We start from the raw sequence: 24,679 nt of genomic DNA on the forward strand, positions 1-24,679 counted from the left end.
TTTCTCCAAATAGGCGCATTCTGGAATATTCCCGCTCCAGTTAGCCTCGAGTTTGCCTTTGAGGCGGGACAAATAAGGAGACGGGAGGAGAAAAAGCGGCTTGATCAAGCCTTGAGCTCGGATAAGCAAGTTGGGGCTCGGGGGCTTGAACGCGGACGCCACTTTATGTAGTCGGTATGTACTCGGACACCGCAACCTTGCCGCTTTTTCAGGTGGAGAGAGAGGATGAATATATTTCAGGGACACGATGAGCTGCGGCTGTCTATGCGGAACACTGATACGGGCTGAGCAACAGAGATACCAAGGGAGACCAGCCTTATCTTGAACCCAAATCTTTCTCAGCTTGAGGCCGCGTTATCAGGCTCCATTCTCGTGATAACCAGCTCCGTAGCAGATCCTTAGACCGGACGGCTTTTCCTCCAACAAGTATCAGTACCTCCACTCCAACCATCTTGTGCCTTAAACCCTGTCCCCTCCCCGCAGCAAACCAAGCTGAAAACAGCCAAAGAGGCGTCAATGTGCCGGGGATCTTCTCTTTAGGGCGCCTTTAGGGCCTTGGAGACGCTTGGAGCAGGCGATAAACGGCCTTCTTCCTGGGAGGAACAAGCCAGGGATATCTATAAAGGCAGACCCTGCTGTCTCACTCTTTTTCTCTTCCCCTCTCCGTTCTGCTCCAAGTCTCTCCTGTCCTGTCTCATCTTTGTCTCATCAGCCGCGATTGATCATGGAGAAAAAAGGCAGCTCCGGCCCCGACGAGGCCTTCGACATCAACATCGAGTCCGCCAGGCAGGGCGAGACCACCGACTTCACGTTTGCCCACGATGGAGAGCAGCTCAAGCGAGGCCTCAAGAGTCGGCACTTGCAGTTCCTGGCCCTTGGAGGAGCCATTGGAACCGGTCTGTTCGTCGGATCCGGTGGCATTCTGGCGGATACCGGGCCTGCGCCGCTCTTCATGGCATACCTCTCCATGTCCATGATCGTCTACATCGTCATGAACGTTCTCGCTGAAATGACCGTCTACCTGCCCTTCCGAGGCGTCACCATTCCCTACTACGTCAGCCGCTTCGTCGATCCCAGCCTCGGCTTCGCTGCGGGCTGGAATTACTGGTACGCTTACACGATGCTGGTCGCCGCCGAAGCCTCGGCAGCTGCCATTGTCCTGGATTACTGGAAAGCCCACGTCAACGTTGCTGTCTGGATCGCCATTGTCCTCATTGTTCTGCTGGCGCTCAACTTGTTTGCCGCTGCCATCTTTGGCGAAGCCGAGTTTATTTTCGCTTCGATCAAGCTGATTGCCCTGTTTGTTCTTTGCATCATCGGCCTTGTCTTGTTCTTCGGCGGTGGCCCAAATCAGCATCACATCCTCGGCTTTCACTACTGGAATGACCCGGGCGCTTTTGTGGAATACAATGCAAAGGGAAACACGGGCAAATTTTTGGGCTACTGGCACGCCTTTGTCAAGGCCGGTATGTCTGATCAACCCCCATTGACTCGTTTCGCCGCATGTGAAGCTGACATGGCTCTTGTACAGGATTTGCCTTCATCACCAGCCCCGAACTCATCGCCATCGCCGCCGGAGAGGCCGTTTCTCCCCGCCGAAATCTGAAGAAGGCAGCCCGCCGATTCACCTTCCGCCTGGCCCTGTTCTACGGCGTCTCGTCTCTCATCATTGGCATCATTGTCCCTTCAAACGACCCTAGACTGCTGGGAGCCTCCAACGCCAGCGCCTCGCCCTTCGTCATCGGCATCCAGAACGCAGGCATTCCCGTCCTGAACCACATCATCAACGCCGTCATCCTCACCTCCGCCTGGTCTGCCGGAAACTCGTTCCTCTACTCCGCCAGCCGAGTGCTGTACTCCATGGCCATCAACGGCCAGGCTCCCAAGTGGTTCGCTCTCACCAACCGCCTGGGTGTCCCATGGGTTGCCGTTCTCTTCACCTGGACCTTCTCCCTCCTCGCTTTCCTCAACGTCAACAACTCCGGCGCCACCGTCTTCAACTGGTTCGTCAACATCTCGACCATTTCTGGTTTCCTGGCCTGGATCATCATCATGATTACCTACCTTCGCTTTCGCAAGGCCATCTTCTTCAACAACCTCTGGGGAGAGATGCCGTACAAGACGCCCCTGCAGCCATATGGCACCTATGCCGCGCTCTTCATCATTTCCATCCTCACCCTCACTAATGGCTTCCAAATCTTCATCGGCGATAACTGGAACGTGAACGACTTCCTTGCCGCCTACATTACACTGCCCATCTTTCTCGTGCTGTATTTCGGCCACAAGATCTGGAAGCGGACGCCCTTCTGCATCAAGACGTCTGAAGTGGACGTCATCACGGGCAAGAAGGAGATGGACGAGATGGAGGCAATGGACCAGCCACCTGTTCCCAGGAACCGGCTGGAGAGGGTATGGTTCTGGCTGGCGTAGACAGGTTGAGAGACGATTGTTGTTTTGATGTTCTATTGGATTATTGTATATAAAAGCGATCTGAAAAGCAGCGGAGAGGCGACAACATGTCTCTGCCTTGAATACCTCCGCAGTTACGATGCAAATGAGAGTTAATGTTAATGACGTTCTGTAAGTTTGTTTCTGATGTGACCGTAATAAGGAGTATTAGGAATCAGGATCGGCTTCCTGGATCTTGAGATCCCGGAGATTATAAATTCGGCAGCTCAAGACAGCGCCTGAGTTCCGGATCCGGATATTGCTCAAATTCAGCCCGCATGGGCAACTTGTACCAGCTCAGCGGCTGACCGAGATTGATCCTTTTTTGGCAAATGCTGCAAGATTTACTGCTTACGTAGACTCATTCACAAGGCCGAAACGGGAAATGATTGCATGTCGAGTTGCATTATGAACAGTTCAAGTAGCCTATTGCTGGCTATGAGGACCGGAGTAAACGCTGTGATGCTTCAACCATTTCTCTAATGATACTTAAGAATTCATTTCTAATATCGCCGCTTGTGTTGTTCTAAAGTCCTGGTAAAACGTACTCTGCGGCAGTGCTGATCGAATCGAATGCTTCATGTGATCGTTCGGGTTTCCTATAAATAGTCCCCAAAGTCCTTTCACCATGAACATCTCAATACTCTGGGCGAATAGTTCAACATCGTCGTCAACTTGCACCTCATCAAATTGACCCTGAAACACTCCTCTCCTCTGTAGCTAGGCAAAATGTCTACTCCTTTCGAATCCCAAGTCCTCGAGGCCAACGCCAAGTACGCCAGCACCTACAAGCACAGCGGCCTCGAATGCCCTCCCCTGCGTAAAGCAGTCATAGGTAAGCTCCTCCGCTCCTATCAAGCTGTCTCACATCCAATCTAATCTAACCTTCATCTCAGTCACATGCATGGACTGTCGTCTCGACCCAAAATCCGCCTACGGCTTCGAACTAGGCGAAGTCACCACCATCCGCAACGCAGGCGCCTCCGGCCGCGACGCCGCTCGCTCCGTCTTACTCGTGACTCATGTTCTCGGCGCCGAAGAAGTCCTTCTCATCAAGCATACTCGCTGCGGACTCTTGGGCGTCCCAAAGGAGGTTGTGCACGGTATCTTAAAGAAGAACCTGGGATTGGCCGAGTCGAAGGAGGTGGATGGCTTTGAGGTGCTTACTTTCTTTGATCTGGAGAAGACTACGAGGGAGGAAGTCGAGTATCTTCGCAATCATCCTCTTGCGTGGAAGAAGGTGCGCGTGACGGGGTGGATTCATGATACTGATACGGGTGTTTTGAGAAAGGTCGTGGAGTAGATGCAGGTTGGAGTTATAACAATGAATTAGCCAACGATACACAAGATGATACAGCTATAGAAGCTGTACAGCTCGAAGTTCCTGTTCGATTGTTTTGGAGTGTCGCTCAGCCATTGATAGACAATGGCGATATCATGGTGTCACTCAAGGGTAGGACATCGGCCACATCGTGTATGCGGACCATACTTAGATACCTATATACGTTATTTATGACTTTGCTCTCGTTTAAGGTATGAACTTTAGCAACTATATGATAGTAAATACAGTCGTCAACAAGCACTGACACTCAAGGGGTTCTCGTTCATTGGCATATCAGAGAGCCCGGTGCTGCCACAAATGGGGTTAAATTGGATGACGAGCTTGGGATCTTGACAAAGACCACTGGGTAATGCGTGAACCCTTCGCAAATCTGATATTTCATGGGATAAATAATGTTTCAACTAATGTAGCTGCGGCTATTTTCTCGTTTCGTCTTCTCGCGTATTTGTTGAGCCAAGTAATACACTGAAGCAGTGGTGTCCCTGAATGTCCACATCGCTGCCAGACGCTAAGTCATGCTTTGCCATCCGACTCGTCTTCGGCATTCACGATGGGCTTCATTTGGCTGTTCGATGAGATTAAAAGACTCCCACCGCTCCGTGAATACCATTTGTCCTTACGGTGGACGCTTTATCAACCCGCAACCCACGCATACAGAGACACCGGTTTCAGCGTCTTTACCCAATCCCCGCACAGTAAATCCCGCCTGCTTCGTATTTACGATTGAGAATAGGGAAAATTGCATTTGAGTGTACATCTCGATGTGGATTCTTTCAATGGGCTCGTAAAGCAGACGATTCTGTCCTTGCTTTGTCTCTCTTATTCGAGATGGGCTGAAGTTGTTCGGCCAATAGACAGCTGGCGGAGGCGTGCCCTGTATTGCCTCATACGGGTTAGTTGCCGCTTCTGTCATGCCGAATCGGGCATGTCGACAGGAACAGAATTACACGAATGAGGCTTTACACGCCTCACAATCAATGGATTGTTATGCGGTGTTGAGGGCGCAATACGGGTGAGCAGAAGTAGAGGCAGATAGAAATATAAAAGCCAGTTGATTCCCCATGAACTGCCAGAGTACCATCCTCATCAGCATACAGCAGCGGCAGCCACAGACAGATCTTGACTGACTTACACCCAAACACTTCCCATCCAGCATCAAATCGAACATCACGAAACGAAAATGACCCCCCAAAAGCCCAGAGCCATCCTCGGCCTCATGACCTACGGCCCCCCAACCTCCCCCGACAACCGCGTCACAACCATCGAAGAGTTCCAGACTCACCTCGACGCCTTCCAAAAGCACGGCTACAACGAACTCGACACAGCCCGCATCTACTCCAACGGCGACCAGGAAGCCTTCACCGCAAAGGCGGGATACAAGGAGCGCGGCTTCAAGATTGCCACCAAGAGCTATCCTCTCTCCCCCGGGCAGCACACGGCTGCGAACCTCCGCAAGGACTTGGAGACTTCTCTTGCGGAGCTCGAGACCAGTTGTGTAGACATCTTCTATCTCCACTCGGCCGACCGCTCCGTTCCCTTTGCCGAGACTCTGGAAGCTGCGAACACGCTCTATGAGGAGGGCAAGTTCAAGCAGCTTGGGCTTAGCAATTACACTGCATACGAGGTCGCAGAGATTGTCATGCTGTGCCAATACCGAGGCTGGGTGAGGCCCACCATCTACCAGGGGCTCTACAACGCAATCAGTAAGAAGTCTCCCAGGCCCACCGACGCGTTATAGCGTTTTTCTGGTGGCAAGTTATCACATGCAGACGGAGCTAACAAGCCATTGTCTAGCCCGAAACCTCGAGACAGAAGTGATCCCTGCCTGCCGCCGCTTTGGTTTGGAAGTAGTGGTGTTCACTCCGCTCGGAGGAGGTCTCCTGACGGGGCGCTACAGGTCCCCCGACGACGACGACGAGCAGCAGGGCCGCTTCAGCAAAAACACCTTCCTGGGCCCCATTATGCGCTCCATGTACTTCAACGAGAGCCTTTTCAAGGCCCTCAACATCCTTCGCCTCGCGGCCGAAAGCCACAAGCTGACCATGCCCGAAGTCGCCATCCGCTGGCTCGTCCACCATTCTGCCCTGAAGTTTGGAAAAGATGGAGGAAACGATGGAGTCATTTTTGGAATCAGCAAGATCTCCCAGCTGAATCAGAATATCACGGACCTGCAGAAGGGCCCTTTGCCTGAGGACGTTGTCAAGGCTCTCGATGCTGCTTGGGTCATTGCCAAGGGCACCAGCCCCAACCCCTGGCACACGTCCCTTGAGTACACGTACGAGGGACACTCATAGAGATGAAATGCCGTTCATCAGATTAGATACTCAAGTTCTTGCATAGCAGGTTCCTTAGCATATTAGCGTAGAGAGGAAATCAACAATATTTGGTTCACCCAGCAGACAGAGCTCCCGGTTAGCATCAACAATACGTGTCACCTGGGACAACTCGCAGAAGATTCCCTGGACGATATGCTGCCCGCTTGAATTGCGTCCTGCAACAGCTGAGCTCTCAACGTCATCGCCATCGTAACCAACAAGCCCAGTTCATCGGAGCTTTCCCTCCAATCTTCCACCGGACAATCGCCAACAGACGTTGGAGCGGCCAAGTCTTTCCACTTCAGCTGTTTGTACGGTAATAGAGTGCTTGTTCGTTTCCTCCAATCATCAATATTTTGGGCAGACCATGAAGCTTTTGAAGCTGGCAGCAGCATGCCCTCGGTGTCCCAGTCCAGCGGGCTATTGCACGGCAGCCCAATCTCCATGGATATCACGACGTTCAAGGTGAAGTAAATGGTCGCAACACGGACGAAGGATTCGCAGAGCACCCACTGCTTCCAGTCGTCTAGGGGATGCTGAGAGACATCCAATGTGCCCTCGACTTGAAAGCGTCTAAAGATGGTCTTGTAAATGAGAATTAGCAGTCAATTTTGCTTCACGAGGCGGGACACGGATGAAAGCAGAGGGAATCTCACCCCAAGAGTATAAAGCAGCGCAATATCCCCATTTGGAAAAGCCGGATTGTTTTTTCCCAGCTTTATTCTCAACAGCACATAGATCGCGACAGCCTGTGCCGCGGAAAGCAGCTCCCAGGTACTGAGTGTGCTCACCTGCTTAGAGTCAGTCATGACGTTAAACGAGCAACGACAGCAACCCAAAGTCAGAAAAACAACAGACTCGTCTTACCTTTGCGTATATCCATTCCTGGTGCTGATGGATCATCTCCCACAGCGACTCTTTATCGACAGACAGCCCAAGCGTTTCGCTCTTACACGAGCCATAAGCCCGCAACAAGTTCTGGCATGTCTTGAGAGGACTCAGCTTCGAGCTAGGAGACGCAGAGCTGCTCTCAAGCTCTTGCTCAGAATAAGGATGAAGGAAGGCCACAAGGGACGGATCGTGAGCCACTTTCGATGCTTGGCCACACAGATACCGCAATACGGAGTTGCTCATCTGCATCGCAGACGGCTCAGGGAATTTGCGCTGTTCAAAGAGCCTGAACTTGGGTATCTTCAAGCGCTTGGTAAGATTACGTTTTTAGCTTGGTGGTTTATAGACGCCCATAGTAACTAACCAGGGCACGCATCTGCGGACTCAGGCGCGAGTTTGCCAAGTGATTCGGCGTCATGGACGCTTTTGATGCGTTCTCGCGAATGCTTGCCGCTCCCTCGGCCTCATATCGCGATGCCTCCTTCTTCTGGTTCCGCCGCTTGTGATAGTTCTTCATAACGGCGCGCCTGATATACGTGCGCCTGGCGTCCCGGCCCTGCGCGGGATCATCGGTCAGATTCACGAAGGTGCGGTCGAGCTCGGTGAGGCACTGGGAGGATTCCATGGTAGTACCGATTCTTTCGGCGAAAGACGTCGAGGGGAAAATAGGGGCTGAAGTGACTTCGATATTAGAAAGTGGATGGAGGAGCAAAAGGGGAAACCAGCCCGTTCTTCTGTCGGACGGTAAGCATGCATACTGGTCGAAGCAAACATAAGCAAGGACAAACGGGGACTCCTTTGGCTGTTTAAACTCCGGCGCCAATTTACAGGAGCTGCGGGCTTACTGGCGTGTGCTGGCGGATTTGCTCTGACTGCCGGAGGAAGCATTTGCTGACATATGACAAAACTCAAGATCAGCTATCAACTTTTCGAGAGCCTCATGCTTCATCAATCTGTGTCATCGTTCTATCAATATCTCTTCGTCATCTACTTATTGTCTGGTTATGGAGTAAAGCAATTCCCGCGAGCTTCAGATATCACCGCCACCTGTTTCCATAGCCAGGCAGCTTCTCCACCCTTACATGGGGGATCACATCATTTCTACTATTGCTGTTCCACCCCCAACCAAAAAAAGTCCTCTGGGAAAACGGCAATATATAATGCAGAGTGCCCTGGGTATTGCTAACCACAGCGAAAATGACCAGCGTCAATGAGATGAATCTCAGCATGAGGCAGGCCTCGCTTATACGCCGCTGCGCCAGCAGGAACAAAGCTACGGCATTGAACAAGTATTCATTCTGGAAACTCAGCGTCACATTCTTCAGCGAGTCGCGACGACGTACAATTGGTCATTCTCTCCCCAAACAGCAAGCAGCGGCACCAAGGATTGGCGGAAATATTCCTGGTATAGCATAACTTGCGCCACATTGTTGCGGTAGTTTCGAAGGAATGGTCTAGCTGGCCATCGACATTCCCAGGCTCGTCATCTATGAGTGCATAATCGAGCCACCATGGTTCCGGTTCCAGGGACTCGGGCATCTTTGTTGCGGGAGTGTAATTGCGACGCCGGTTGCATTCAATGTGAACAAGGAGACCAATGTTTCGCGATCCCTCATCATTGGTCATCAACCCTCTTATACGACCCAACAACATTAGACGACTTACCCTTGACTCCCTGATGCCCAATATGTTCGAATTAAGCCTTGACGTAAGCCTATGTTTATATGTAGTCATTCTTGTTTGGAATCAAGAACGCCGTCCTCGTGAATTGATATTGAAAATGACGCATATCCAAAGCCATCTCCCTGGGTCTTGAGGAGCCGTAGCAAGGGACATAGCAAGACATTATTAGTTCCCTATTCATTAAACTTCCCTGGACTCTCCGGCTTGTCATCAGCTCTGTTGAATTGTCTATCACGGAGTCCACACGGCATCAAGTCTCTTTACAAACAACGATAGGAATACAGTATCTTGGTCTTCCCGTTCAACCCCTTCTACATCAACAACCCGCTCAAAGATGATACTTGAAATCCACAGCCCGATCACCGCTCTGAACCTTCCTCTTATCCTCCACCCTCCCACTCTCCATCCTCTCCTTCTCCCGATTCTGACTCCTCAAATAAAACCACTTCACAGCAATAATCACCTGCGCCAACCCCAAAGCCCCAACCGAAAACGCATTGCCCAAAACATACGGCGACTTCCTGTAAATCTGACCCGCAACAACACCTGCCGTATTCCCCATACTCAGCTGCACCCCAATCGCCGTCGCACGACGATAATGCGGCGCAACGTTGACATTCAGCCACGTCAAGTTCAGTCCGGGCCCGCAGTACGTCGACGCAGCGCAGAAGAAGGTGCCGAGGAACTTGACCGCGTTGCTGGTGGGCGCCAGGATGAGGACGTAGCCCACGATGCCGGGGATGTTGGAGAGCCAGAGGAACGGCCCGCGGATGCATGTTCGGTCGGAGACGAAGGCGAGGGCGAGGAAGCACAGGCCGCCAAAGATGTAGACCGGGATGCTGAGGTACTGCGCTTGGATGGATGTGTAGCCCATGCTGACGATGATGGAGGGGAGGAACGTGCTGAAGCCGTAGAGGAGAATGTCCTGACAGAACTGGATGCAGCCACTGCAAGATGAATGTAAGTAAAAGAGTCTTCTGCTGTCAAAGGAAACGGTACAATCATACCTTAGATACAGCTTCGGATCCTTGAGACTGATCCAAATCTCCTCCCAGCTAAACTCCTCACTGCCCATGTACTGCGCCCTCTGCGCCTCCCTCACCTTCATCATAGCCTTCTCCTCCTCCGTCAAAAAGTAGGCATTGGACGGATCATTCGGCAATCCAAACCAGATAATCGGCGCAATCACGAAGCTGCAGATGCCCTCGATGATGTACACCCACCTCCAGCCCGCATACCCAGCCACGCCATCCATCTTCAGAATGGAAAACGCCAGCAGCCCTCCAAACGCCCCCGAAATCGCCGTGCACACAAACAGGTACGACACCCTGATGCCCTGCTCATGGCGCTTGTACACCATGGTAAGGTACAAGTTCATCACGGGGAACAGTCCCGCCTCGCACGCCCCCAGCACCAGCCTCACCGCGTACAAGCCCGCGACGTTGTGGATGAAGCCCGTGCAGATGGTCGTCACGGACCACACCACGCAGAGGCCCGTCAGCAGGATCCGGGGCGTCATCCACTTCATCATGACGCTCCAGGGCGGCTCAAAGGCCACGTACGTGGCGTAGAAGATGGACACGGCCGTCGAGAACTCCTTTGCGCTGGCGCCAATGTCTTCGGGCATGCCTGCGACCTTGACGTTGCCGATGTTGCTGCGGTCGAGGAAGCACGTCAGGTAGACGAGCATGATGATGGGGACAAAGTACATGTCCAGCTTGAGCAGGAGGCGCTTCTCGGCATGAGGGTCGATGAGCGGGATGGAGGAGGCGGATTCGTCCATGTCTTGGGAGGAGACATCGCGAGAGGAGGGACGCTTCTCGTCGAGGTCTGGTTTGGAAGCCATATTTGCCTTTGTGAGAGAGCTTAGGAGGAGAATCTCCGAGACTCAAACTGAAGAGGAAAGAAATAAGAAAGGAACAAAGGAAGAAAGGGTTAGGTACACGAGTTGACGAGAGAGATATCAGAATCCCACCCCTGTTGGAGAACAAGTAATCGCGAACAACCCCGTGGGGAACCTGCTTTAAATGCAACCGTTCAAGTGGAGAGACCGTCGCATCCCATCCCATGTAAACCTACAATCTATACCAAGGATATCTCCAACGGAGCCTCCTGTCCGAAAAGGCAAAAAGGCTCGAAAAAGACGACAGTAAAAAGCATTCAACCCGCCTCATCATCCATCTCAACTCCAAACACTGTTCTTCCGAGAAGCCATAGGCAACCAACTCCCCTACCCCCCTTATCGCCCGCCCCAGAATCAACTCCTCCTCCCGCGCCCGCCCGATAAGTTACGCAACAAGTCTCTCTCTTACTCTCTCTCTCTTCCGAGTGATAGGCAAGATAGATAGGACATTAGCCGTACGCTACCAACTTTGTGGGGCAGATCGGAGACCCTCACCGACCCCTGGAAGCAAAAGTGGCGATTTAAGCGGCCTATCTTCATTTTTTTTTTTTTTTCCGTTATAGACGGATGATTTCGGGGCACGGGGCTTTCTTGTTTTCCTTGTGGCGTTTAAACGGGGGAGACCAAGGAGGAAAAAGAGGACTAGCTTTGTGCGGGGAAGAAGATGGAGAAGTTCTAGTTGGAGATTGGGAGGAAACCCGGGTGGTTCATGAATGACATGCTCGGTACTGTAAGACGGTGATCTTCAACGATGGCGTCGTCATGGGCGTGGGAGTGTGAGTGGGGGGGATGTGGCAATCGTGATGTTGCACTGCATCTTTCTTGAACCGGTAGTGAATGTGTGTGTGACTCGTCAGTGAAGAGTCAAGGAGCATGTCGTCTAGATACCGACTCGGCGGGTTCACGATAAACACACAAGCAGGCCAAGAACGAACCCTGCAAAGGGAGATACGGCGATGTGGAGAAGAAGATCTTGTAAACCAAGGTATCTGAAATCAGCCTCTGTTCTCCCTCGCTCACTTATCGATCCAGTCGTCTCTTCGTCCGTCCCATACATCGCTTTCCTTTCTGACAAAGCAATCTCAACCAGGACCGCCCTGCCCCATGAAATCAAACATCCACTCCCGAATATCCGTCCCCCCAGCTCCCCCCGTCGCACAAGACCGCTGCGCAAAATCCACGTCCAGATCCATGGTAGGATACGCAAACCCCTCCTCCCACAGCCCGAAATCCATCCCCGTACTCGCGCTCTCGTCGTAAAATGGCTCGTTCAGCGCATCATTGTCCACGGCCGGGAAGTTGAATCGCCCACCTCCGCTGCTCGCGGCCGTGTTGTACGCGCTGATGGGGTACGGTGCCATCGGCATGTGCGGCTGGACAACTCCCTTGCCATGACCACCCATGGGAGTGCCTCCGGCCTGGAAACCAGACGGCATCATGTTGAAAGGATGTTGGCGAGGCGCGGTGGGAGACGCGAGGCTGGAGCCCGAGTGGATGATGTTGGCCAGCAACTCGTAGCGAGCGCCCATATGGCTGTTCCCGCGCTCGCCCATGTTCCGCAGCAGCCCAAGCCCAGCTTCCATGGCCAGGTTATTGGCAGCATTGTCGGGAAACGCAGTGCAAACCATGACGAGCACAATGGTAGCAGAAAAGATGTGCTCCCCGTCCATGTAGCCGTACGTTGCTATGTATGCCCCGTGCTGTTAGCCAATTTCGTTGAGTCTTCAAACTCATCACCAGGGGCGCAACTCACCAACCATGTCCTGCTGCGCTACAATGGCCATCATATTGATGACATCCTGCGCCGCCGCAATGCACATGTCAATGACCCTCACCGTCGTCTGCGAAAGCCCTTCCTTCCAATCACGCTCCTTTTCCGCCACCCCATCACCGCTGCGAATCTCCTTCAGACGCTTCTGCACCACGTGGAAGAGAAGCGGCCTGACCGTCATGTTGATGCACTGGTAGTAATGCGCAAAGGCTCCCACGCTCTCGCGGCTAAAAGTCAGCTGCGAAGGGTCGAAGCGCAGCTCGTCGGGCAGCTCGCGGTTCCACTTGGACAGCGAGAGGATGATGCTCTGCACCGACGCCATGAGGCTCTTGCCGGACTTGGGCGCGGACTTGTTCGATCGGCGGTAGATTGTCATGTGTATCTGGCCCAGGATCCGGGACAGTTCGGTGTAATGCCGCAGCACCACGGCCGGACAATACTTTGGGTCTCCCGGGAGCGGCGACGGTAGGTCAACGCCAATGTCCTCGTCCTGGATGGTGATGGGATTGCCGGACTTGACGCACAGGATCCTGTCCAGGCTGTAGATGGACCACCAGACTCGTCGCCGATGCTCCCTCTCGGCTTTGTCCAGGATCGGGCCCTGCTGTGAACTGTAATGAGGGCTGACCTCTTGATGCAAGCCAAGCGAAATGGCCATACGCAGAGCCTTGCCGATGTACTGAAACGCAGCATCCCGGCGGTTCATATTTTGCATAAAGTATCCCGCAAGAGCCAGCGTCTCAACACACAGAATGGAGCCCTCCTCGTGAGTCTCGGGGAGGAGGTTCAGTGCATCTCGAAAGTAATCAAAGCCCGGCGGTCCTCGAAAGTCCACCCACTGATTCACCGAGTACAACTGCCCAAAGGCCAAAACGATGAGCACCTTGGCATGCTCCAGGCACGCCGTCTTGTCAGCAGGATCCGGCAGCCCGCCGTATGCCTCGAGAAGCAGGCGCTCAAACGACTCTCGGGGGTCGGTAAAGGCAAAGATGGTGCCAATGTACATGTACTGTGCTGCAAAGAGCCTCCGCGCCATGTCAATGGGTGGCAATCGCGAGCGTATGCCAAACACGACCTGTCGTCTTGATGGCAGGGCATCCGGCTCGTAGAAGTTGGAGACCAGGTCAAGACTCCCATCGTCACCTTGGAAGCCCGACAGCTTTCTCACATTGCGGAGGAAGTTGTCCGCCGATGCAGGGCCCTGGAAGCCTGAAGAAACATTAGAAACTGGGTGACATTTGAAGTGTTGCAGCAGACAACTTACTCGTAGAGACATTGTCCAGACTGAGCTGCGTAAAAGGTTCAAGCAGAGGCTGCTCATCCTCAAAATCGTCCTCTTCGTCATTGTTGCGGTGGCGATGCGCAGCGGTCGAACTGCCAGGCTGCATACCTGCAATATTGCTGTTTAGCATCTAGAAACATGGCATGGGATAGGATATATCGAACTTGACTTACTGTCTAGAGCCTTTGCTTTCGCTTCAAGTTCACGCAGGTACGACTCATTCACAAGAATCTTCCTGGCCCCCTCGTAAATGCACGTAAGTCGAGAATCACGACATCGCGAGCAAGTAGGCTTTTCCTTGGAACAGTACGAGCGCCTCTGACGGCAATTCATACATCTAAGCAGAATCAAATCCACGTATAAGTGTACAAATTCATATCTGAATCAATCGCAAAGGGAGGGAAAAAAAAAAAAAAAAAAAAAAAAAAAACTTACGCGACTGGCCTCGAGGTAAACTGCTCCGCACCCTGCCCAGGGGCGCCCTCAGGGGAAGTCATCCTTTCCATCTCGTTATGGTTATGCCAAGTGACGACACCGCGAGCCTATGGAACAGCAATGTCACCTGTCGTGAAACTCGTTCGACTCGGAGAACCCTGCGAGATGTGGGCCATGGAGAGGGAACGACCCCGTCTCTCTGCCGTATTTGACGTTTCGGGACCCAGCGAGAGGACGCTCAAGAGCCTCAACATGGCCCTCGCGATGAGAGCCCTGGAGGATCGCGAAAAGGGCTGCAGGTGGTTGAGCCGCGGGCTGCTATCCCGAGGTCGAGATGGGAAAATCAGCCCTGCGTAGAGGTGCGTGTGTCTGCTGCACAGCCGCTTCAGCCCTACCTCTGCTGAGGCGCAAATCAGCCCTCGGTTCCCTTATCTGCCTTTCAGCCGTACAAAGCTATGCAGTTCTGCAGCATCTGTCCTCTCAGCTCCGTATCAGAGATCAATGATATCAGCCGTCGATAGTATCACTCCTCAGCTGCTGACCTCACCAAGGCGCAAGACAGCCTCGATCTCGGCTCCCCCAAATCCAACCGTCTTCCCCCAAACATCGGAACCCCCATTCCCGCAGCCTGTGACCCCGTTTAGTAAGCATCCACCTCCCACCTGGCCCTCGGGAATCGACCCCGACAGACAAGACTCCTCCCCATTATCCTCTTCTTGGCTTAGACCAGCTGCTGGGCGTCATCCCCGGCCCTGCGTCTCGGTTTTGCGGGGACCCACACCGGCAGGCCAGCGGGATTCAATTCCTATGCCGCCGCAGGTTCGCACATCATCGGAACCCAGAACATTTGTGTCCATATCGTTGGTCCTTGATTGGGGGGGGAGAGAGGAGGGGAGAAGGTGTCCGAGGCCGGTGCGGAATTCAAGATGGAGACGATGGAGACGTGACGCGAGAAATGTCGTGCTTCCTTTCTTTCTTTTCCGCTGATTGTTCATCTTTTTGCCTCCTCATCTTTCCTCGTTCGAAGCAGGGCGAGCTGTGATACCGCCTTGTATAAAGAAAGGGGCCTCTCAGCTGGCCATCGTAGCTAAACACACCAACCCAAACACCTTAATACCCCCCTCCTCCAGCAATGGCCATCAAATCCCTCCGCATCAGAGTCTCCATCGACCGAGGCGGCACCTTCACAGACGTCCACGCCTCCATCCCCGGCAGAGACGACATCATCCTCAAGCTCCTCTCCGTCGATCCCGCAAACTACCAAGATGCTCCCACAGAAGGCATCCGGAGGATCCTCGAGCTCGTCACGGGCGAGCACCTGCCCCGCGGCCAGCCCCTCGACCTCTTCCACTTCGAGTCCATCCGCATGGGCACCACCGTCGCCACAAACGCCCTCCTGGAGCGCAAGGGCGAGAGGGTCGCTCTCGTCACGACAAGGGGCTTCCGCGACCTCCTGGCCATCGGGAACCAGTCGCGGCCTCAGATCTTTGACCTGTCCGTGTCGCGGCCAGAGGTTCTCTACGACCATGTAGTCGAAGTGGATGAGCGCGTCACCATGGAAGATTATACCGAAGACCCAGACTCCGTCAAAACCACGCCCACGCCGCAAGACGCACAGCTCGTCGCCGCAGTCACGGGCGAGACGATCCGCATCCTCCAGGAACCCGACCTCAGCATCGTCCAGAAGCAGCTCGCACAGGTATGGGACCAGGGCTTCCGCTCCATCGCCGTAGTCTTCATCCACTCCTACGCCTACCCCAACCACGAGCTCCTCGTCGGCAAGCTCGCCCTCGAGATGGGCTTTTCCGTCACACTATCATCAGAGCTGCAGCCCATGATCAACGTGGTCCCCCGCGGAACGTCCGCCATTGCAGACGCCTACCTCACCCCCATCATCCGCAAGTACATCAGCTCCATCGAGGCCAACTTCCGCGGCGGCTTCTCCTCCGCAGACACCAGGATCGAGTTCATGCAGTCAGATGGCGGACTGGCTGATTACCGCAAGTTCAGCGGCCTCAAGGCCATTCTCTCGGGGCCCGCTGGCGGTGTCGTTGGCTACGCCCAGACGTCGTGGGACGAGGAGGAGAAGCGGCCCATCATCGGCTTCGACATGGGCGGCACATCAACGGACGTCTCGCGATACGCAGGTGTCTACGACCACGTCTTCGAGACGACGACAGCCGGCATCTCTATCCAGTCGCCGCAGCTGGATATCCACACAGTCGCCGCAGGCGGCGGCTCCATCCTCTCCTGGAGAAACGGTCTCTTCAACGTGGGACCAGAGTCGGCATCTGCCCACCCAGGCCCAGCTTGTTACCGAAAAGGCGGCCCGTTGACGATCACAGACGCAAACCTCTTCCTCGGGAGGATCTTGCCCGAGTACTTCCCCAAGGTGTTTGGTCCCAAGGAAAACGAGCCGCTGAACCGCGAAGTCGTCGAGCTCAAGTTTGCCGAGCTCACAGACGACATCAACAAGGACAGGACGGCCGCCGGACTCTCCCCGTTCTCGCCGGAAGAGGTGGCCCTCGGCTTTCTAAAGGTCGCCAACGAGGGCATGGCCGGACCGATCCGCGCCCTCACCGAGGCTCGCGGCTACGATGCCGCCGACCATCATCTTGCCTGCTTCGGCGGCGCAGGCGGACAGCACGCTTGCGCCGTGGCCAACGTCCTGGGCATCTCCCGCATCATCCTGCACAAATACTCCTCCATCCTGTCTGCATACGGCATCTCCCTGGCCGACGTCGTCCACGAGACGCAGCGCCCCTCCGCCATCGTCTACAGCCCAGAGACTGAGGGCGAGATCCGGTCTCAGCTGGAGAGCCTCGCCCAGCAGGCCACCGATGCGCTCGTCAGCCAGGGATTCTCAGTGGACCAGATCTCGCACAACTCATACCTCAGCATGCGCTACGTCGGCTCGAGCAGCTCGCTCATGATCCTCAAGGGCCGCGACTGGGACTTTAAGCGCGAGTTCGAAGATGCTCACAAGCGCAGCTTCGGATTCCACTTCCCCGAGAAGGACATCATCGTGGACGACATCCGCATCCGAGCCGTCGGCGGCACCGGCGCGAAGCAGACCAAGACCCCCTATGCCCAGATGAAGAAGATTCAAAGCGTCAGCGTCCCCTCACCGAGAGCGGACGGTGCAAACCCCGTGTACTTTGAAGGCGCCGGACGTGTCGACACCCCCATCTACGAGCTTGAGAAGCTTCCCGAGGCATCGCGGATCGCAGGCCCGGCGCTCATCATCGACAACACCCAGACCATCGTCGTCGCCCCCGGAACAACAGCCACCATCCTGGACAGCTACGTGGTCATCGACGGCGCGCTCGACGCCACAAAGCCCAAGACCAACGGCGACCAGGAAGAGTTCAGCCCGATCCAGCTCACGGTCTTCGGCCACCGCTTCATGGGCATCGCAGAGCAAATGGGCCGCACACTAAGACGAACCGCCGTGTCAACCAACATCAAGGAGCGCCTCGACTTCTCGTGCGCCATCTTCAGCCCCGACGGCGGCCTCGTCGCCAACGCGCCGCACGTCCCCGTCCACCTGGGGTCCATGCAGTTCGCAGTCCAGTACCAGCATCGCCTCTGGGAAGGCAAGCTCCGCGACGGAGACGTGCTCATGTCGAACCACCCTTCGTGCGGCGGCACCCATCTCCCCGACATCACAGTCATCACGCCCGTCTTTGACGGAGACGAACTTGCCTTTTACGTTGCCTCCCGCGGTCACCACGCTGATATCGGCGGCATCCTCCCAGGCTCGATGCCCCCTACTTCGTCCGCGCTGTGGCAGGAAGGCGCCTCGATCAAGTCCACCAAGCTCGTTAGCCAAGGCCGCTTCGACGAGGCGGAGGTAGTCAGACTGCTACTGGAAGAGCCAGCTCGGTACGAAGGCTGCTCGGGCACCCGCAGACTGCAGGACAACATTTCGGATCTCAAGGCCCAGATTGCAGCCAACGCCAAGGGCATCTCGCTGATCAAGGGCCTCATCGACGAGTTCGGCTTGGCCTCCGTGCACAGGTACATGTACGCCATCCAGCACACCGCAGAGGATGCCGTGCGTGCCTTGCTGAGAGCCACCCGTGACAAGCATGGCCCTGAGCCCCTTGTTGCGACTGAGTACATGGACGACGGAACGCCCATTGCTCTCTCCATCAGCATCTCGCCCGACGGATCTGCCGTCTTCGATTTCACTGGCACTGGTCCGCACGTCTTGGGCAACACAAACGCCCCCATTGCCATTACGCACTCGGCCATCATCTACTGCCTCCGCTGCCTTGTCTCGTCTTCCATCCCCCTCAACCAAGGCTGTCTGACACCCATCGAGATCGTCATCCCGGAAGGCACTCTCCTCAATCCAGGAGACGGCCTCGCCGTCGTCGGCGGCAACGTATTAACGTCCCAGCGCGTCACCGACGTTGTCCTCCGCGCATTCAACGCCTGCGCTGCCAGCCAAGGCTGCTGCAACAACCTCACCTTTGGCACCGGCGGCAAGGATCCCGTCACCGGCGAGCACAAGGAGGGCTTTGGTTACTACGAAACCATTGCCGGCGGCTCCGGTGCCGGCCCCAACTGGGTTGGACAGAGCGGCGTCCACACGCACATGACGAACACCCGCATCACCGACCCCGAGGTGTTTGAGAAGAGATATCCGTGCATCTTGCGGCGCTTCGAGCTACGCAAGGGCTCGGGAGGAAAGGGCCGCAACAGGGGCGGCGACGGCACCGTGAGAGAAATTGAGTTCCGCGTTCCCGTGCAGTGCTCGATTCTCAGCGAGAGGAGATCGCGTCGCCCGTACGGCATGGAGGGCGGAGGCGATGGCGAGGCTGGCCTGAACTGCATCAAGGTTACGGATCCGGCGACAGGGCTGAAGAGAGTCATTAACATGGGAGCCAAGGCCACCACGAGGCTGAATGCCGGGGAGAGCATTGTGATTCAGACGCCTGGAGGAGGTGCTTGGGGGAGAGTCGAGGCATGAGCAAAAAAATAGGCCAGTATATAGTGTGATAGTTTCTATTGTCAATACAAAAAATATCTTGGTGTCTAGATGGATGATCAATCGATTACATGTTTCTCAGGCAGTTTGTTGGATCAATTCGCTGTGACTGCCTCTAATTCTCGAGTCTATACTCACTAAGAGGCGAACTTGCAGTCTCGAAGAGCAAGAGAAGACGTTGAAACTACAAAGTATTGGTTGTCCCTCGATCTTCGGCGACGATGCTGGGGTCTTGTTAGAAGCGCAGGTCAGCACCTTGTTGGTGTTAGTCTTTGTGTTAATTTTCTGTAACATTGCAGTAACTCATCAATATGATGCTAGTAGTAGCCGATGATTTCACGCGAGATCGGGAAGAATCCGGTAATCAGCACACGATGCTGGAAGCTGCCGGAGTTTGCTTGCACGCGAGCAGGTCCAGGCTCTGGTGCTGGGTTTCAAGAGCAACGTGGTGCGACATGGTGGTGCTGATGCCCTCATGTTGCGAGTAGATATGAGATGCATGCATCATTACTCAGGTTTAACCGAGACGCTGCAGACCGAGGAACAGGGAGGAAATGGTGAGAATGTAGATGCAATTTCCGCACGTGCGCATTCTGTCTAACCTAGAATATTGGCAAAATGATATCAACATGAGCCCAAAGTTTGTGATGACTTCAATGAAGTTCACATGCAGGGAGCCTCGCATCGTGCTCGTGTCGCTTCAGCGCTCTCAGGGCACCGGCAGGCACCGGCAAATCGCCATCAGGGCGCCCTGGAAACCCTAAAGGCACTACGCGATTAGCGTTTGCCGCTAAGAGGCCAAGTGCCAGGAACCATGCAGGAACGAAGTCCAGCGGCCACCAATCAGACGCGGCTCGGAAATGAGGGCATTCAGAAGTGCGCACCAAGGAGCAGCCGCAACAGCCCCTGATGGAATCACGCCTGTCCTTGTTTGCTGCTCCAGATGTACCTGGCCAGCATCATTTGTACGTGGAGATACCAAGCGTCGACTGTCCAAGGGATCCAGCACGGTCCAGCGAGGGCATGAATTGCAGCGAGTCAGCAGCGCCCATTCATCTTCCCTCTTGTCTCTTTTCTTCAAGACCCCTGTGGACAAGGTCGGGGTTAAGATCGGTCTGGTACGAGAAAATGTGCGGAGGAGGGGCTCGCTTTTCGACCGTTGAGATGCAGATCGGACCAGCTTCAGCTAGAGCGAGCGGCGATTTGCCCTGTCAGCCCGTATCTGGGTTGACTGGACGTGACCAGAGGAGAGAAAAGAGGCGGCTGCGGCGGCCCAAGTTGGGCGACGATTGGGCTGGGCTTGGTGTTGTGAGCTGCTTAGCAAAGGAGGACAGCTCGCAGCATGGCGATAGTACCTACGTGACGTCTGCAGCAGGGAGAAGCAGCTGCTGATTCGGAGTGACGAAATGAGATGATGCCGAATCGTCAACAGAGCAAGAAGCGCGAAACAAAGGAACCTCAGCAGCTGAAACCAGACGTCGAATCAAGGCCGCATGAACTGCTGATGCTGCGACACGCCTGGCGTCGACAGCAGAAAAGAGTTTGGGCTTGGCTGACCAGGCACTTGTACCCTATCCGACACACCTTAATTCCGTGCCCTTGCGTGCGCGCGTAATGCCCAGGTCTCGAGTACCTGCGCCTCCCCTCACGCAGCCATACGGTCAGCATGTCCCCCCTACCACGACAGCCTTCGAGGCCGGCCCCGGTTTTGTTTGGGGGGCACCTCGCTGCCACCATTGGCTGCTCCTGTCCTGGTCGCCCTCGAGTCACTCCGCCCTGCGATGGCGCCTTGGCCCAAGCCCAAGTATTTCTCCCGGCAAGGCTCTTGGTTTCGCCTCTTCGCTCCTCTTCTCTCTTCCTCCTCACCGGCTCCTCCGTTTCACAAGATCCTCCCCCCGAGCAAACAAAAGACTTCGTTGGCAAAGTCTTGTCCATTCATTCCTTGAACCAAACGCATCTCTTGGATATCGACTGTCCATTCATTGCACATTATACCCTCACGTTCTTTTGCACCACGCACAATAACAAAGCACATACCATCCGCCGCCTTTCGCGCATCCCGTGTCAAGGTCAGGAGGCATTCATTCTCATGGACGCTCGCTGGGAGCTCGGGAGGAATCCTGATTGCTGATGATTGCTTACAGTATCCCGATCAAGACCAGCGAATCACCGCAGATATTCACCATCTTGCTTGATTCTACCGCCATACTTACACCCCCCCCCTTCACCAACTTCATCTCACGCATCCCTACGCGACGCTGGGACAATAGCTCGTGCGCAAACCTGCACCAAAGACGCCAACACCCATCCCAAAGCATCAAAGATGAAGTTCTCCCTGTTCGCCATCGCCGCCCTGCCGGCTCTTGCTCTCGCCCAGTCGACCACCACTGAGACGTCGACCACCGTCCTGACCAAGACCGTCACGCTCAAGAAGCTTCACACCGTCACCTCCATCTCCTCGTCTCTCAATGCCACCACCACCCATGCCGCTGCCACCGCCTCATCGAACCACCACCTCATCGGCACCGGCGTCACCACGACCTACTACCAGCCTACCGCCCCGCCCAGCACCGGTGCGCCCGTCGCTTCCGCTACTGCCACCAAGGGCCCCCAGAACGCTGGTGTTGCCCTCGAGGCGAGCAAGGTCGCCCTGGCCGGTGTTGCTGGCATGATCGTCGTCGCTTTGATGTAAATTTCGGAGACGATGCAAGCAGCTGGAGCGTGGATCTTTGAGAGTGGTTGGCATCGGTGACTTTGAACCATCTTTGACTTGATCGCTCATCTTTTCATTTCCTTTGTCGTTTTGAACATAAAACCCTTTCTGTTGTATGACAAGCTACGACCTTTTACGACCCGCCGACGATCTCAAAACGTTTTTTGGCTGAAAAGGGACCGGCCCTTTTCGTCACAAAGGCCTGGCGGTCTCCTTCGATTCTTTGTTTATGCGCGCCAACGGCGCTGCTGGACTCATCAAGTTCTTTTGATGCTTCGTTTCTTGGACATCTTTCCTTCCCCGCTACTCTAGCTTTTTGATGAGATGGACGCTGGCGCTGGCCTCGTCTCAACTTGTCAAACGACCTGGAGCAGCACCCGGTGTGTGCAAACGCACTGGCTGGAGTCTGAGCTTCAATTCATTCACCTTATATTCTACCCTTTTTGTTTCTACCATCACCTTATACTAGGCGATTTCTTCATTCAAAATTCTTTGGATCTGATACCATGGGGATACATTCAGCTTGCTGATGTACTTTTTACTTCGCGGGTGAACGGGCACTTTTTTCGCTTCTGTTGGTGATACCCCTTTTTACGTTGGTGACGGGATGGTCGAGGGCTTGACGAGGCTTGCACGGCCGAGTCCTGTCCGCGACTTGACGGCTTGTAGTCTTGGCGCATGTCCTCTGGGGCTTTTATTCGGATGCTGGAGTTTTGGACAGAGGAGGCTTGGTGTTGCTGGCGATCAACATGCGGTGGTGTGTTGCCTGTTGGATCTTTTTGTCTATGCTACCTATACAATACATGTTGTCTGTACACTTGATGCCCATTTTCGAAGTGATATGCCTGTGGTGAAAGTGTATACCGAGTGATCCCATTGTCAGACATTCATGTCGGGGGTGGAGGTCGTAGATGCTGGTTGACGATATCGGCACTTGGTATATCCGCATCGATCTGACAAGGAGATACAAACATGAAATACAGCCACGCCAACAGAGCACAAATCAACACAAATCGTTGAACCAACTTACACGTGCAATCCAATCTCGCCATCATCCATCTGCTGAGTCAAGTCACTTCGCCCCAATGGCTGCTGATTTTAGAGTCTCCCTCATTGGCGCCACCTGATCGCAGCTCCGGCTTGCGGCGCCACGCTGCGGGTCCCATCGGCTCTCCAACTTTTTTTCCGTTTCAAGCTGCACTCCAATTGCTTATCAACCTCCATCCCAACAATCCACCACGACCAGGCGGTATCCTCGGGAAGAGCCACGCATCTACACGGTCACGGCGCGGATATCACCATCTCGCGCGCAATCCTCCAGAATGGCTTCCCTCGCCCCGTCGCTGCAGCGCGCGCAGATGCCCGTGCGAAGGGCCCTCGCCGCCGCTCCCGCCCTCCGCTCACTGGCCACCCTCCCGCCTCATCCCGACCCCAGCTCATCACCAGCCGTCAAGACATCGCGCCCCAGGACGTACTTCAAGGACAAGACAGTCGGCGACTTGTCCGACTTTATCGCGACGTCGTCCCCGACGCAGACGCTCTCGCCCAGCGACGCCTACGAGCTCAAGACGGCCGAGGTCGGCCCCGCGGGCAAGAAGCGCACAATCACCCGCCTGCCCGAGTGGCTCAAGACGTCCATCCCCGCGGGCAACGACAACTACAAGAAGATCAAGGGCGACCTGCGCGGCCTGGGCCTGCACACCGTCTGCGAGGAGGCCCGCTGCCCCAACATCTCCGAGTGCTGGGGCGGCTCCGACAAGAGCGCCGCCACGGCCACCATCATGCTCATGGGCGACACGTGCACCCGCGGCTGCCGCTTCTGCAGCGTCAAGACGAGCCGCGCGCCTCCTCCGCTGGATCCCCATGAGCCGGAGCACACGGCCGAGGCCCTCGCGCGCTGGGGGCTGGGCTACGTGGTGCTCACGAGCGTGGACCGGGACGATCTCGTCGACGGCGGCGCGAGGCATTTCGCCGAGACGATCCGCAAGATTAAGCAGAAGAAGCCGTCGCTGCTAGTGGAGGCCCTGACGGGCGACTTTGCGGGCGACCTGGACATGGTCAAGATTGTGGCCGAGAGCGGGCTGGACGTGTACGCGCACAATGTCGAGACCGTCGAGGGATTGACGCCGTACGTGCGCGACAGGAGGGCGACGTTCCGGCAGAGCTTGAAGGTGCTCAACCACGTCAAGGAGGTGCGCGGAAACGAGGGCATCATCACCAAGACCAGCATCATGCTTGGTCTGGGCGAGCAAGAGCACGAACTCATGGATGCTCTGAGAGGTACATGACCCAATGAACAGCCAGCAAACGAAAAAAAAAAAACAGAGAAAGGTGGTTGGCTAACACACAACATCACAGAGCTGCGAAAAGCCAATGTCGACGTCGTCACCTTTGGCCAGTACATGCGCCCGACCAAGCGCCACCTCAAGGTCGAAAAGTACGTCACCCCGGACGAGTTTGAGATGTGGCGCCAGCGAGCCCTCGACATGGGCTTCCTCTACTGCGCGAGCGGGCCCCTCGTGCGGTCGTCCTACAAGGCCGGCGAGGCGTTTATCGAGAACGTGCTGCGCAAGAGGGCCGGCGACAAGGCGGCTGCTATTGCGAGCGAGGGTCTGGGGAAGACGGTGGCATTGGATGCCACCAAGGCGCAGTGAGATGTTTATCAAGAGAAAGAAAAGCTTTACCGTTTGTTTGGTTGTTTGGGGTATATGGGCGTTTTATTGCGAGGTGGAATTCCTTTGGAGAGTTTCATGATTCAACGATGGAACAGCGAAGAGTCTTCAACAATGGCTCTGATAGATGTTAAAGCTATGATGCACCGCAGAAAGGAGGTTCATAATATACACATCACCCTCCGTCAAGTAATCGAATTCTAACCAAGCGTCAAACTTGTTCTAACG

General features: G+C 55.0%; 11 protein-coding genes across 11 annotated transcripts; 7 read left to right on the forward strand and 4 right to left on the reverse strand.

The window, feature by feature from the left end:
- Positions 1-724: 724 nt before the first annotated feature.
- CCMA1212_006840 (Proline-specific permease) lies at positions 725-2,430 on the forward strand (the record flags this gene model as incomplete). Its single annotated transcript, XM_073704035.1, has 2 exons — positions 725-1,466; positions 1,532-2,430. 2 exons carry the CDS (start codon positions 725-727, stop codon positions 2,428-2,430), a joined length of 1,641 nt encoding a protein of 546 aa, XP_073557465.1.
- Positions 2,431-3,177: 747 nt separating this feature from the next.
- CCMA1212_006841 (Putative carbonic anhydrase YvdA) lies at positions 3,178-3,751 on the forward strand (the record flags this gene model as incomplete). Its single annotated transcript, XM_073704036.1, has 2 exons — positions 3,178-3,283; positions 3,345-3,751. 2 exons carry the CDS (start codon positions 3,178-3,180, stop codon positions 3,749-3,751), a joined length of 513 nt encoding a protein of 170 aa, XP_073557466.1.
- Positions 3,752-4,970: 1,219 nt separating this feature from the next.
- On the forward strand, positions 4,971-6,084 carry CCMA1212_006842 (Aflatoxin B1 aldehyde reductase member 3; the record flags this gene model as incomplete). Its single annotated transcript, XM_073704037.1, has 2 exons — positions 4,971-5,493; positions 5,585-6,084. The coding sequence occupies 2 exons, from the start codon at positions 4,971-4,973 to the stop codon at positions 6,082-6,084; spliced, it is 1,023 nt and encodes a 340-aa protein (XP_073557463.1).
- Positions 6,085-6,221: 137 nt separating this feature from the next.
- CCMA1212_006843 (uncharacterized protein) lies at positions 6,222-7,621 on the reverse strand (the record flags this gene model as incomplete). Its single annotated transcript, XM_073704038.1, has 4 exons — positions 6,222-6,689; positions 6,762-6,896; positions 6,973-7,305; positions 7,361-7,621. 4 exons carry the CDS (start codon positions 7,619-7,621, stop codon positions 6,222-6,224), a joined length of 1,197 nt encoding a protein of 398 aa, XP_073557464.1.
- Positions 7,622-8,033: 412 nt separating this feature from the next.
- Positions 8,034-8,730, reverse strand: CCMA1212_006844 (uncharacterized protein; the record flags this gene model as incomplete). The annotated part of the gene is made up of 3 exons (XM_073704039.1): positions 8,034-8,269; positions 8,340-8,607; positions 8,662-8,730. The coding sequence occupies 3 exons, from the start codon at positions 8,728-8,730 to the stop codon at positions 8,034-8,036; spliced, it is 573 nt and encodes a 190-aa protein (XP_073557461.1).
- Positions 8,731-9,007: 277 nt separating this feature from the next.
- On the reverse strand, positions 9,008-10,525 carry CCMA1212_006845 (uncharacterized protein; the record flags this gene model as incomplete). Its single annotated transcript, XM_073704040.1, has 1 exon — positions 9,008-10,525. The coding sequence occupies one exon, from the start codon at positions 10,523-10,525 to the stop codon at positions 9,008-9,010; it is 1,518 nt and encodes a 505-aa protein (XP_073557462.1).
- Positions 10,526-11,664: 1,139 nt separating this feature from the next.
- CCMA1212_006846 (Proline utilization trans-activator) lies at positions 11,665-14,132 on the reverse strand (the record flags this gene model as incomplete). The annotated part of the gene is made up of 5 exons (XM_073704041.1): positions 11,665-12,282; positions 12,340-13,562; positions 13,618-13,743; positions 13,809-13,972; positions 14,071-14,132. The coding sequence occupies 5 exons, from the start codon at positions 14,130-14,132 to the stop codon at positions 11,665-11,667; spliced, it is 2,193 nt and encodes a 730-aa protein (XP_073557459.1).
- A 103-nt stretch (positions 14,133-14,235) lies between these two features.
- CCMA1212_006847 (uncharacterized protein) lies at positions 14,236-14,427 on the forward strand (the record flags this gene model as incomplete). Its single annotated transcript, XM_073704042.1, has 1 exon — positions 14,236-14,427. One exon carries the CDS (start codon positions 14,236-14,238, stop codon positions 14,425-14,427), a length of 192 nt encoding a protein of 63 aa, XP_073557460.1.
- A 775-nt stretch (positions 14,428-15,202) lies between these two features.
- Positions 15,203-19,048, forward strand: CCMA1212_006848 (uncharacterized protein; the record flags this gene model as incomplete). Its single annotated transcript, XM_073704043.1, has 1 exon — positions 15,203-19,048. The coding sequence occupies one exon, from the start codon at positions 15,203-15,205 to the stop codon at positions 19,046-19,048; it is 3,846 nt and encodes a 1,281-aa protein (XP_073557457.1).
- A 1,684-nt stretch (positions 19,049-20,732) lies between these two features.
- On the forward strand, positions 20,733-21,758 carry CCMA1212_006849 (uncharacterized protein; the record flags this gene model as incomplete). Its single annotated transcript, XM_073704044.1, has 2 exons — positions 20,733-21,135; positions 21,211-21,758. 2 exons carry the CDS (start codon positions 20,733-20,735, stop codon positions 21,756-21,758), a joined length of 951 nt encoding a protein of 316 aa, XP_073557458.1.
- Positions 21,759-23,025: 1,267 nt separating this feature from the next.
- Positions 23,026-24,433, forward strand: CCMA1212_006850 (Lipoyl synthase; the record flags this gene model as incomplete). Its single annotated transcript, XM_073704045.1, has 2 exons — positions 23,026-24,059; positions 24,138-24,433. The coding sequence occupies exons 1-2, from the start codon at positions 23,102-23,104 to the stop codon at positions 24,431-24,433; spliced, it is 1,254 nt and encodes a 417-aa protein (XP_073557258.1). The 5' UTR covers positions 23,026-23,101.
- Between the last annotated feature and the right edge of the window lie 246 nt (positions 24,434-24,679).

The sequence above is a fragment of the Trichoderma ghanense genome, assembly GCF_004382785.1.
Source record: "Trichoderma ghanense strain CCMA-1212 chromosome Unknown scaffold_8, whole genome shotgun sequence".
Lineage (NCBI taxonomy): Eukaryota > Fungi > Ascomycota > Sordariomycetes > Hypocreales > Hypocreaceae > Trichoderma > Trichoderma ghanense.